This window comes from Austrofundulus limnaeus, unplaced genomic scaffold (assembly GCF_001266775.1).
Source record: "Austrofundulus limnaeus strain Quisiro unplaced genomic scaffold, Austrofundulus_limnaeus-1.0 Scaffold994, whole genome shotgun sequence".
Lineage (NCBI taxonomy): Eukaryota > Metazoa > Chordata > Actinopteri > Cyprinodontiformes > Rivulidae > Austrofundulus > Austrofundulus limnaeus.
In genome coordinates, this window is record NW_013953396.1 from 85,320 (window position 1) to 98,722 (window position 13,403).

The 13,403-nt window shown below is 39.7% G+C and overlaps 1 protein-coding gene across 1 annotated transcript in view; it reads right to left on the reverse strand.

Moving 5' to 3' along the window:
- Positions 1 to 13,403, reverse strand: part of abcc9 (ATP-binding cassette, sub-family C (CFTR/MRP), member 9) — a 72,323-nt gene that overhangs the window by 36,060 nt on the left and 22,860 nt on the right. The window contains exons 15-17 of the mRNA XM_014030065.1: positions 12,065 to 12,154; positions 6,535 to 6,607; positions 4,787 to 4,892 (exon numbers count right to left, since the gene is read on the reverse strand). Of these exons, the coding sequence (XP_013885519.1) occupies positions 4,787 to 4,892; positions 6,535 to 6,607; positions 12,065 to 12,154 (269 nt within the window). The remainder of the gene's footprint in view (positions 1 to 4,786; positions 4,893 to 6,534; positions 6,608 to 12,064; positions 12,155 to 13,403) is intronic.

Here is a 13,403-nt window from a genome sequence, read left to right on the forward strand (position 1 = left end):
TAATAATAATAATAATAATAATAATAATTTCATATTACACAATTTAATATTTGCACAGTTTGGAATACAGCAAATGAATACTGTACATAGTGTATAAACCAAAACTTGTGTTTTTCTGTTAAAAAAGCTGATGTGTTTTAGAGCATCAAACTGATGCACAAGTCAGATTTGAATGATCTGTAGCAGAACGACTCCCAGCATTATAAAAACAAACCACTCAGGGATCAGTGCAGAAAACCAACATTCACAATGGAAACATAATGAACAGATAAAACTAAACGCTGCCGTTGCTCCTGAACACAAACATATTAACAATGTGCTGCTTGTCTGTGATTTAAAAACTAAATTTGATTAAAGATTGTCTGAATTTACTTTGGACTATTGGTCCTTGGAAGGTGTGGACACAGCTTTGCTTTTATACCTCCTCAAATTGTGAGAACGTAATTATTTTAGTGAATTGCAGCATCTTGTTTAATGACGTTATTGCCTGCCACCAGAAGGCAAAAGACGGGCATTATGTTTGCCTCTGAGTGCATTTCTGTGTATTTATTTGTCTGTCACCAAAATATCCCACAACCCATTGACCAGATTGTAACTTTTAAAAATAAATGATTGGATGCACATCTACAACATGTGTCAAATCCAGACCCACAGGCCAAATGTGGCCAGCCACAGCATTTTTTTTTGCCCACGAGAGCTTCAAAGATGTATTAATATCTTTTAAAAGGCGTATTCTGCTTTAGAGCCAGAATTAACCATAAACTACATCACCCATAATGCATGCTGATTAATTTACCCACAAGGTTGAGGTGTACAGGGTTCAAATGCCAGTTACTGGCTACTTTTGCTGTGGTCCAGTTGTACTGGGAAGTGGGAATTTCCCCACTTACAGGTTGTAAATTTAAACTGGAATGTTCCTCCAGTGGGAATTCCCTGTTAGAAAGAGGAAGAGTTCAGAATTTAAGATGGATGGTACTCACAACTCAACAGTGAGTAAAACTCCTACTTTTATTTTTAATAGTATTTCTGTATTATTTATTTCCCATTTAATCACTCGTACATGTACTTTTCAGTGTTTATAAAAGGACGTGTTAAAACACTGTTTCTATGCAGGAAATACCATGAAGAGCTTAGTTAATGTTTGTTAGCAGTATCTGTAGCACTGAGATGGAGAAAGTGATGTTTTAATGCAGGAGTGCCCAACCAGTCGCTCGCGGGTGACTCGTCGCCCGCCAGCTGATTCCCAGGTGCCCGCGCAGCGCGACCTTGCTGCGGAGCCTCTGGCACCGGCTTTGAGCGTCGTATCCTGGAGTGGCTGGTCTTGTTTGAAAGCTCTGGTTCTGCCCTACAAGGTGAAAGTTGAATGAAGTCCCTGCAACTTTCCTCCGCGGAGCAATAAGCAAAGAACCTCCAAAATATGCACCGTCTGACCTCCCACCGGGGTGGTTTTAGCCCCTCCTCCCAGGCTGGGAGCGTTGGATTCTGGCGTGAATGATCGGGTTTTAAAGCCCTGGCTCTCCCCTACAGGAAGAAAGTTGAGTGGAGTCCCTGTGACGTTCCCCCGTGGAGATATAAGTGGAAAAACCTCCAAAATTAGGCACCATCGGACCTCCGCCAAGGGTGGTTTTAGCCCCTCTCCCCGGGCTAGGAGCATCAGATTCAAGAGTGGCTGGTCGGGTTTTAAAGCTCTGGTTCTGCCCTACAAGCTGATACTTGAATGGAGCTTCTGTGATGTTGCCCCGCGGAGCTATAAGCAAATTATGCACGACTTAGTGCATTTTACACGCATTTTTGGGAGGAAATTTCAACCTTCGTTTGCTTCTCCTGCGGGTTCTGAGCATCGGATCTGGGAAAGTGAGATGATTTTGGAAAGCTACGGTCATCCTCTACAAACTGGAGTCGTTGGAAGTTCCTGGGACATTCCCCCGTGGAGCTATTAACCAATGACCGGCCAAAAAAGGCGCTTTGGCGGGCGATGTAGTACTCAATTTACTCCGGAGCCTCTAGCGCCGGCTCTGAGCGTCGGATCCGGGGGGGAGAGGCTCATTTTAATGTTCTGGATCTCCGCTACAACCTGGAGGTGGTTGCAAGTTCCTGGGACGTTCCCCTGTGGAGATATAAGCAATCAAAAGTCGTCGGGCGAGCTCCGGCAGGTGAAACAGCTGAATTCCAGCACGGGGCTGCTTGTGCTGATGCAGGGAAATAAAAGGAAGAGATCCAGTGAGGTGGAACCATGGTCCTGCATTCAGTACCTGCTCTCCCGCCTGAATTTAGCCAGAAACCCCTGGCGGGCGATATTTCTGCAATAATGCATAAAATTCAGAAACCCACCTGATGGATCACTTCCAGGCAATAAAAGGAACAGATTTTGTCAGGTAAAACTGGTCCTGGAAGCTCAGCACCGGGTTTTATAACCACCTGCGAGAGAGTTTTATATTGTGTGCTTTGATTTTGAAAAAAAAGGGCGGCACTCTTGTGGTAGCCATGTTGACCCTGATAGATTTTTGTTTTGTTTTTCCTCCCCTGTTTGGAGAGAAGAGAGAAGAGTTCTTTGATGGACACCAGTTCCCGTGCTCCAAAGTTATTTGACTCTGTGGTTCTCACTGGGAAGGTTTTCAGCCCTCGTAAAAAAAAATTGATCCTTTTTGTTCGACCATCACTTTTATGTTTCTCTGTCAGGAGTTAAATAAGGATTTTATCTTTTCTTTTWTTGTAGGTAAATATATGGTTAAGAAGATAGTTTTGTTTGACAATACTTTAAATTAAATAAAACTAGCAACACATTACGTTCTGTTTTATTTACTTTAAAGAAGTGAGGAGTGGGGAGATCAAATTATGTTTTTTTGATACTGAGACTGGTCGAGTAGATCTCGGCAAACTGCCRACTTCAAAAGTAGCTCTTGGTTCAAAAAACGTCGGGCACCCCTGTTTTAATGATTTCATATACCACATCATAGAAGCCAAAAATATCCAATGAGTTTTATAAACCATGCTGCATTTTGATTACAGTGATGCGTTCATTCCTAACATAGTTTAATGTCAAACAGAAAACAGATTTAGTGAATAAGTTTGTGTTCGTGAGCAACAGAGCGAGCAGGAAATCTCTTCTGAAGTAAAGTCCACCCCTTCTCTTAGTTAAAATACAGCAACAACAAATGAAGTTAAAACGGATGGGAGGAGAAGCAGGGCAGGCGAATGAGGGGTCAAAAGGTCACTTGAGATCTGAAACAAAAAAAGCAGGAGGCCAGAAGAAGAAGATGTACCTCCCAAAGTCCTCCTCAGACTCCTCTGTCCCTGACCAACTGTCAAAGTCAGCATGTTGGTTAGAATTAAATTGAACTTTGTGTTTGTGAGTGGAAATGTGATTAAAAAAAAAACAACACAGCAAAGAAACGGGACAAAAACAAAGAAAAGCAAGGAGTTTTCTTTGTGTTTAAGACATGAGGGAGAAAGCAGAATCAAACGTAAAAAAATGTTTTCATGTCAAACCACAGACAGCGATGACATGTTCGCCCATTTATCAAATTAACCTTCCCACCCAGGAAAGACAGGCGATGGGGCTGATTCAATCATCGTCCGCCTGCGATAATTAGGTTTTGTGACTTCTTCGACAATGATGTGTCATGCTTTACACGCCTCGGGGGGAATTCAAACTGACTCTGAAATTGTCTACGGCTACACAATCGACATTCTGATCTGATCCAGCAGAGCGCCGAACTCAGCGTACAAACACTGAATCACATCATGTGAATGTGTTCAGCCCAGCCATGGCTCATGTCCTGGAAGCAACCTTTGTTGCATCCCAAAAGCCACTAATATCACCCGTTTCTTTATTGATTGATTATAAATCACATAAAATGTTCAAGACTGGATGTCTGGGCAGCTCCAGTGTTATTAAAMTTTTGCAACATTTACATTTATTATTGTATTTTTTAGTGCAACATCACGGCTCAGACTAGCCGTTAGCTCCACAGGATAAAATCTTTATTTCTCCAAACTGAGGATGAGGATTATTGAGCCACACAACCGGTTTATCTGTTTACATGTTGACCGTCACGGCTCTGTTACTACCTCRCTTTGTGGCATAAAGATGCATCWGGGGTGGATTCAAASCCCCTCCCCTCACTGCCTCAGGCCATTCAGAAATCACTCCAATGTTTAAGAAAGATGACACCAGAGAGAGATGAAGTACCTGATGTTCCCCTCGTGGACCACCTCACAATCAGGCAGCCTGATTTTAATGAAGGCAGGAGGTAAAGTACACACAGACACACACAAAGACACACCCAAACATTCACACTAAAGTTAATTTGCAGCTGGCATCTGTCGTGATCTTCTCTCTCAAGTGAAGAAATACAGAGTGGAAGCACAGACTCAGAGAACATTGATCTGTTTTTTTTAAAACATTGGAAAGAGACATCAAATTATTTAACAGATCTGATGTTTTATAGAGGGAATATAAAATCAAGAACAACTGTCAGAATTCTATTGTAGTGTAAAATATAACTTAAAGATAAAAAAATAAAATAAACTGACCTGTTCTACCACAAAACACTAAATAATTCAGCATTTTATTAACTTCAGGTTAAATTAAAGTGAAAAAACTCAAAGACACATAATAAAAACGGATCCTATAACTGCATGYATTCAAGTTTCGTTTTTGTTACTAAAGAAACGGGTCAAATAATGCAGCCAATAATCGTCAGTTAGGTTATAATAAAAAGACCTTCATGATACAACAGTAGTATCATAACAGACAATGCAAAATGCAGTTAAAGTCACKCACTTGCTCCAGTAAACCCGTCCATCGATGGCTTGCATCTCCCCCAACATGGCCAGCAGCAGGGAGGATTTCCCACAACCAACCTGACCCACGATCATCGTCAACTGACCTGAGACAGAACAAATAACAGAAACCTTACYGAAACAACTCAACATAATGGTTAGTTTGTTCGGCCAGAATTAAACTCTCCAAAMTTACTTTCTTAAAGGGTTAACTTGTAGAATATTTACTGTTTATAACCTTTAGAGAACCCTGCTTGGACATGTGCAAAACATCCCTTTAAACCCCGAAAAGTAGCAAAACTAGACTAATGCGCATTTTACAACAGAATTGTTAGCATCTAAAAGTGGAATCGCAGGTCAGACGGTTCAAACAGAGCAACTACCTCGTTGCAAACACAAAAAAATTCCTTGAAACGCTACACCTCTCATGACATCATTCCTTCTCTAAATTTAAACGTCCRCAGCACATGCCTCATCTCCGCCGTCACTCCTGAAAGAGTCTCCGCACTTGGTGGAGCAAACTTTGGTTTAACAAACTGGGAGGAAAAGAAGCTTCGAGTCGGACATGAGCACATTTGCAGAACAGAAAATCCTGTTTGCTTAGTCGTAGCACGACTCAGATTGCAAGAGATTTATATAAGCTATTGCAACGTACAACACAATCCATCCACCCAACACTACGACTGTAAATCTAGAGGTAACAGCATCCTTTAAAATTTTAAGATTTACTTCACCTTTTAACCTATAACCTGTCCAGATTATCAACACTGCAGGTGGTTTTGAACTCCAGGGTGCAGACAGGATTCAGGAACTCAAGCAACAAAGAAATACTAATTTATTTACAAGATAAACTGTGGTAGTGCAGGGTTTACAAAACAGTTGTCAAGAATACAAGAGTGAGATCATGAGTGGTTATGGAAAGCACACGGAGGAGAACAGAATGTAAAGGAAACACTAATGAACTTAAYGACAACCACCTGGGGAAAGAGCTAAGAGAAGGTGAAAGTGGGCGGGGCAGAACTGATAAACAAAAGGACATTATTAAGTCTAAGATAATCATAAAAAACACAGTGCTAGCTTAGGGGAAAAAACGTAAACTGATTCTTAACAGGTTAAAAAAAAATTCCAGGAAATACAGCAGAAATAATAGTTTAACATTCCCTAAAGAAATGCATATTGCCACTTTCATACCAGTTTTAGATTGAGAAGAAACAGTCGTAGACTTGTTTTAAACTGTGAAATGACTTTATGCCCATTCTATTTAATRCAGCAAAACTTTACAAGATCTGTTAGCATTTGAAATGTGTTTCTATTGTGGATGAATCTCAGCTCCTACCACGCACAATTTTAGCTCAGCCATTTTGTTAATGGCGAGCACCAGTGACAGATGTGGCAAAATAATTTGTATCTTTTCAATAATGAGAGAAAATCCCATAATCGTCATTAAAATAACTTTAAACTAACAAGTAATGTAATAAAATTTTAAAACTGCCTAAAAATCAACTTGTAAACATCAGTCTTTGCTTTCAGATTTTGGTTTTAAAGATTTCTTTTCTTTACAAAAAGGTGAAAACATATTTGACGATGTCTATTATGTACCACACTSTATGTGTTGCTACCTAACCTTTAGACAGTAGTGTTCATTTATATCAAAATCTGAGTACTTTTAAAGCTTGTCTTTTTATTTATKYATTTTTTATTTCTGCRGTTTTCAGTTTGTTTTAATCTGTCCACAAACGTCAGCTCTACCTGTGGGGATGCGCATGCTGATGTCTGACAGCGTCAGCAGGTTGTTTCCCCAGGTGAATGATCCATTGCTCACCTGAAYAGAATCAAAAAGAGAAAATTAAATTAGAGTGGTACAGCCAGTGTTATGTTAAATATTAATATACTTCAAAGGTTTCCAATAWAACCAAAAAATGTCGTTGGACTCGTCACTGGTTGCTTTTTTGACAAACGGTCACWAGAGGGGTCTGAAAYCTCGATAAATTTTAATGTCTGGTTATCTCCCACCCAACCGTCAATTCAGACCTGTTGACCCAATACTGTGTTTGATCAAACCAGCCCAACTTATGACCCAACAGCTTAAACATGGCAACTGTAAGAGTTCAGTCTTACACTTCTTWTAACAAAGTCRTAMGAGTAATTTAWTTAGYAAGGKATCTCTTTTATTTTGGGTAAACATTCCCCCAGTGCAAAAATGAATGGACACAAGAAGTGGCTCTCAGTCAGTGAATRTTGATTTGATCCATAAATATGCGATCATTTATTTTACAAATCATACAGAATCACTAGACTACACTTGATTGTGAACAACTAATTTTGCACTGGGGGAATGTTTACCCAAAATAAAAGAGATCCCTTGCTAAATAAATTACTCTTATGACTTTGTTATAAGAAGTRTAAGACTGWACTCTTWCACAACTGAGTCATCAAATTAAGTTTTTAGTGTAGTTTGAATGAATGCAGAATTATCAACGTGTCAAATGTCCTAACTGTTCAGGAAATGAGCAAGCAGCAGCATCTAATCACTGGTCTGCATCCTTTCTTCCTGCTTCCCCAGTTTACATTCCACCCATCTGTTGCCTTTATTTGTTTATTTTATGTTTATTTTATCTGACAGTTCCCTGAAACTTTTCCCTCCACAGTTACCCTCTCCACACGTCACCGATCCCCAAAAGGAATAAAAATCTTTTATTTCATTAAATATTGAGGATCAGAGAATAAAATCTTTAACCGCTCTTCATCCCCCAACTTCTCATCAGAAAATACTGAGCTTCAAATAAAACTGATTATCTAGAAATAAGAACAAACAGATAATTTGGGACAGCGCAGATTTGTTTCTTGGCTACTGTGGGAAGAAATGAAAATGTCCAAAGCAGAAAGTCGTCCAAACCAGCGCAGAGGGAGGGAACCAGAACAGAAGGGAGGAGAAGCATGACAACAAGTAAACAGAATGGGCCTCATGCAAGAACCGTTCGTACGCACAGATTTGTTCTAAATTGTGCGTACGAGTGATTTAGGAGAATTTGTGGCATTCACCAATGTTTTCGTATTCTAAGATTTTTTCAGAWATGAACAAAATTTACGAGTGGTCCAGACCTGTCGTATATTTCACGAGCAGTCAGTCTGCTGTTATCCAGACGGGTTTTCTTCTCTAATAACCTTATATTTCATTAGTTTGAAGATATTTTGAGTTGAAAATAAATCACACTCCATAATTATGTTATTAAGATTGTATATTAAGACAATAGGCTATTCTGCTTGAATTAGAGTTATAATTTTAAATGTAATAATTTAGACTAACAATATAAACTGTCCGTCCGGCCGGCTTATCCACTATCGGGTGCGGGGGCAGCAGGAGACCCCGTTCTCCCCAGCGACACCTTCCAGCTCGTCCTGGGGCACTCCGAGACGTTCCCAGGCCAGAGGGGGTACACAATCCCTCCAGCGAGTCCTGGGTTTTCTCCAAAGTGCCAGACTTTGGAGGGGGGTGTACAGTGCGTAGCACTGCGGCTTCTGAATAATTGAAAATGATTTAACACTGTTGTTTATACTTTTAGCAGCTCTTGTTATTCCACAGCTGACCTGCTAAAAATGACAGATTTTATTTTCTGGATCTCTGACAGCAGGACTTCAATCTCTGAACTTGTAAAGTTTTTCTTTTTAGTTTTCGCTGTCATTTTCATGAATGAACACTTCCTTGTATCTGAGGCAGGAAACATGGCGTTATGTGGTGTTTTTGGGGTAGTAATTATGCTAATCTCTCGCGTGCACGAGCAGCTGGAGAGAACAGGTGGAATTTACGCAGCTCATTTACACACTTTTCCTGCAGATAGAAGAGTTTGTTGAATCTGACGTGGCATGTTCGTACGAACCCTTTGTACGAACAAAAGTAAGAGAAATTTAGGATAAGAATACGAACATGTTCTTGCATGAGGCCCATTGACTGTTGGTTCAGAGTTGTATAAATTAATGCAAAAAAAGCATAAAGCTGCAGGAACTCTGCTATTCTTACATTAAATTTTTTTGATTGCAGATAATTTGAAGCTTAATGTTAGCATGCATTTGTGTTTACATATAGGACAACTTTGCATACTACAGTTTTAAAAAGGTGCCTGTTAATGTCAATTTTTTATCTTTATTTATTTTTTGCCCTAATTCCAGTTCCCTTCATGCCCTTTCTAACTGCATCCATACATGAACTCATTGTCTTTTTCCTGGTAACATCTCTAACATCATTCCACCATCCCACTGTCCCTCCACTGGAYATSTCCAAACCATCTCAGCCTGGTCTCTCTAACTTCCTCACCSAGTTCTTCAACCTGTGCTGTACCTCCGATGACCTCATTCCCAATCTTATCCGTCCTCGTCCCTCCCAAGGAGAACCTCAGCATCTTCATCTCCACCACTTCCAGTCCTGTTTCCTGTCTTTTTGTCAGTGCCACTAGGCTCATTCATCAGACAGTTCTGTGAAGAAGGCTGCACAGACCAGTTTGCATTCATCGTGCCTCTGGTCATTCATAAATCACAGACAGAGCCGGCCCACGCAGATGTAAGCGTTCAGAAATGAGGCAGGCAGTGCGCAACCAAAAGACGTGTGGAGCAGAGGTCAGATGGGCTGAAGTGGAGCGCAACACAATTAATGTCTGCCTCATATCGATCATAGGAAATACTGAATTTACTTGCTATAGGGATTCTCTTTGTAGTATAAAATAAACTGACCATAAAGTTGCTGTGTGTCATCAAAATTCCCTTGGTAATAATTCTGTTGCTGTTTAATCAAACAGTTACATCTATGTCATCAGTTCATCAGAAYGACAGATTTAATAGAAAAAAGCTTGGTTACTACCTCACTCTGTAGCACAGAGGAGCACCAGAGGYAGACCCTCTTCGACCCACCTTGCCACACGTCAGAATGGACCAAAGCAGCCAGAACACGTCTCAGTCTCGAACTAAGATGTCTTRTAAACAAGCCTTGTGTGTCACATCTTTTTCACACTGCTTTAAGACCTATGTGCTGAAGAACACGTTAGCATGACGCTACTGCCACAGATATCGCAGCTGTGCTACATTACTTCCAAGTACAGGTGAGCGATAAAACAATAATGATATCTACCACGATAGACACGTGATCAAAATCAATACAAAGTGAGTCTGATAGAWTTTTAATAATTTCACTGAACTGCAGTCTAGAACCGCAYGGCATTCTGGGGGATGTAGGCAGAGGGAAGTCTTTAGCCATTCAACCTCTCATGACCAAACTAAGCGAGGTCTTATTGATTCAGATTTTGTGCTCAAATAGTTTTTTGCGTGGACGTTCACATCGTTTTTTGAATGCAACCTCCCTCAGACTCCTGTGTGAACTGTACACGGCACTAATGTGACCCAAACAAGCAGGAAATAAGGTGACACATTCAGCGTACTGTTTACAGAATTAGCAAAACATGGATGCTACATGTTTGCATGTCAGTTCTGAAGTTTTGCAATCAGAGCCGACTGAAAAAATTGGAGTTTTCACGTTCAGACTGTTGAGAAAAAAAAAGTCCTCACAGCAGCATTATAAAGTGAAGTCTTTTTGAAATACACGCTCTTGGCATAGGCGAACTACGCGGTCACCTAGAGCGCCATCTGCTGGAGGGGGTGCCAAACTGCAGAAAAAAATAGTAATTATTTTAATCCCTGGTTGTAACTCTGCTCAGCGCATCTTTGAATTAGCTTTGTTTTAAAAAACTATAATGAAGTATTACAGGAAAAATAAACTACTCTACCTATAACACACTGCGCCCGCTGCGAAGCAGGAGGAAAGGAGAGTGGAAAAAGTTCAAAACTTATTTCTACCGGCAGAACAGGTTGGAAGATGGCTATTTAATGTTATTTATTGTTTTTTTWAATCATCCTACAGGCTCTGACATGTTAGATAAATTTGAAAATGAGGTTTTGAAAAAATCCGTAAGACTTGAAAAAATCYGTGAGATTGCCCTATACGTCCGTATACCTGCAAAATGATGTAAAATCCTTATAACTTACGGACAATTCATACAAGTTGACATGTATGTTGTCATTTATTTGCTTTCCGGGAAAGCAAATAAATCTAAGTTTACCATAGTACCTTACACTGTCAAACTTGTTTTAGGGGTTTAAACTGGGATGGGTGGGACATAGTTCAACTCGCCTAGGGCACCAAAACAGCTAGAGCCAGCACTGACTACACGCAATGAGCTGCTGAAACCTCACCCGCCGCTTAGTGTGGGAACACAATGGCATATTGGACGTGAATGAGTGGACAGCCGTCTGGACAGTGGTGTCACTCCATAGGGATGAGACAGGAAGGGGAGCCTTTATAGAGTGGCTGAGAAAAATCTGGACACTTTCACAAGCCCCCTTCAAGCCCTCTTCAAGGGGCAACAAATTCTCTGGTGAGTTCWACACTTCCTGACAGAACAGGGAGTCCGTGAATACACACAAACACAGATACACCAACAAAGAACATGTCACATATAAAGTCATAGAAGAAAAAAAAGCATATCCTCTTTCAGATCTATAATTTAAACATCAGGACAGAATGACCATGTGGTCTTTGAATCTGCAAAACCTGACCAGGCTTCAGCCTGACTGAAATRCTGTGCTGAAACAAATGTCTACAAGAGGAGTTGTGGGACAAAATCAACATTTACTTCAACTTATTGCTGCTAAAGGTGATTCTAAAGGATCCTGTTTTAATAAATAAAACTTTAGAATTGAAGAACTTTAACCGTATGAATCTCATTACTTAATAAACAGTCTACAAGTGAAGCATTTCTAAATCCATACAACATATTACCACCAAATTAGTTAATCTTTGGGTTACTTTAAGACTCAACCAGTTTTTCTAGATGATAATTTATCAGCTTAAACCTTCCTTCCATGCTTTTATCTTTAAAACACCCCCAATCATTTCCATCAGAACAGTACCCCCATTCTTCAGTGTCTAAAATAGACTCGTTWCAAAGAGGACTGTAAATGTAACAGGCAGCCATTTGAGAAGTTACTGAATGCTGAACACACAAAGAACTGACAAAATGATTTAGATACAGCTAAGCTGTATTTAGCCTGTAMTTTACATAAATTGGTAAAATTACATCCCTATTCTTATGTTTTGTTGAAGTAAACCCTCTAAATTGTTCAAAACTTGGACTATGACCAGTAAATCTGTGTTAGATTTGTTCCAGTTGTACAGTTTGGGATTCGATGCACTCTTTTTCTAACCCTTTCACAACTTGTGGCCTTTGACTCTGACCTTTACGGCCACATCCTCCGACCGCCTGCTCGGCTGCTCGTAGCTGTCCATCTGGTAGCGTATCGGCTGCTTCCTGTTGATAGCTTTGGTCTTTAGAGAAATATCAAAAGGACAAGGGAGTCAAGGGAAAAGGAGATTTCAAGATAAGCATTTAGTAATAAACATGATGTTTTCATTATAATTACAGCATAAACTTGGCTCTTGTACTTTAGGTGACGTCACTCACTGTTACTGGGCAACAATTTATCCAAATGTAAAGATATTTAAGTGAAATATGAGGGGTTTAATTGAATTTAAATAGGTTTTGCCTTCATATTCCCTTGTTTACCAGGGGTCAAATTAAAAAAGTCAGTTCAACCCTCCTGCTGTTCTTGGGTCAAATTAACCCTTGAGGCTGTAAAACAGAAACCTCAGGGGTCARTTTGACCCAAGTACAGCAGGAGGGTTATTAATTTAGCAGAACAGTATTTTTATTTATTTTATTTTATTAACATTTGGCCACTAGTTGGATTTTTTTAAATCTTCACTTGGAATAAAACAGATTTGGTATCTCTATAGAGTAAACTGCAACATGTACGGTACATTCCTGCCAGAGCTGTGCAAAATTGTTTGTGCAATTTAGTCAGTMTTAATTATCTCAGTTTGATTGCAGATTTTTTTTTATCTTCAGTCCATCACAATAGACCATCTAGTAGTTTTCTGTGCATGGCATTGTGGGTAGGGACCAGAGGTTATTCTGTAAAAACAAACCTGTGTCATTATTAGATTTGATGGATGGAACTGCATTTTTTTCCATTTWTGAGTTTTTTTGTGAATTATGGCAGGGAAAACACTGACATGTTAGARTCTAACAAAAAGAGAAATTTTAAGWTTTTATTTGWAAAAGATGTATAGTTTTGCAACTTGTGACGACTTGAGTTTTAGCGTCAAATTTTTTCATAACTGAATGCATTTAGCAATAAAATATAATTACAGCTTTTATTGTTTAGTGCAGGGGTGTCAAACTCATTTTCACTGAGGGCCACATGAGCGTTATGGTGGCCCTCGAAGGGCCACTTGTAATGAACGTTGAAGTTTCATGTTTAACTTTGACTAAACAGTGTTTTAACTCGTCCTCTTTTAAACACTAATAAGAACTAAGTGTGCGACTGATTAAATCTGAAATAAAAACAGAAATATTATTTAGTTTCTGGTTGATGGTGACTTTAAAGCAGTTTATTTTCAGACATTAGTACTGTGCTATCCAACTAAATTGCTCAGTTACTTAAAGCCAACAGCTCAGTACGGAAGCGTATTGCTATCACGCAGGGGAAAAAAAATCCGCGCGCTATCACGTTAT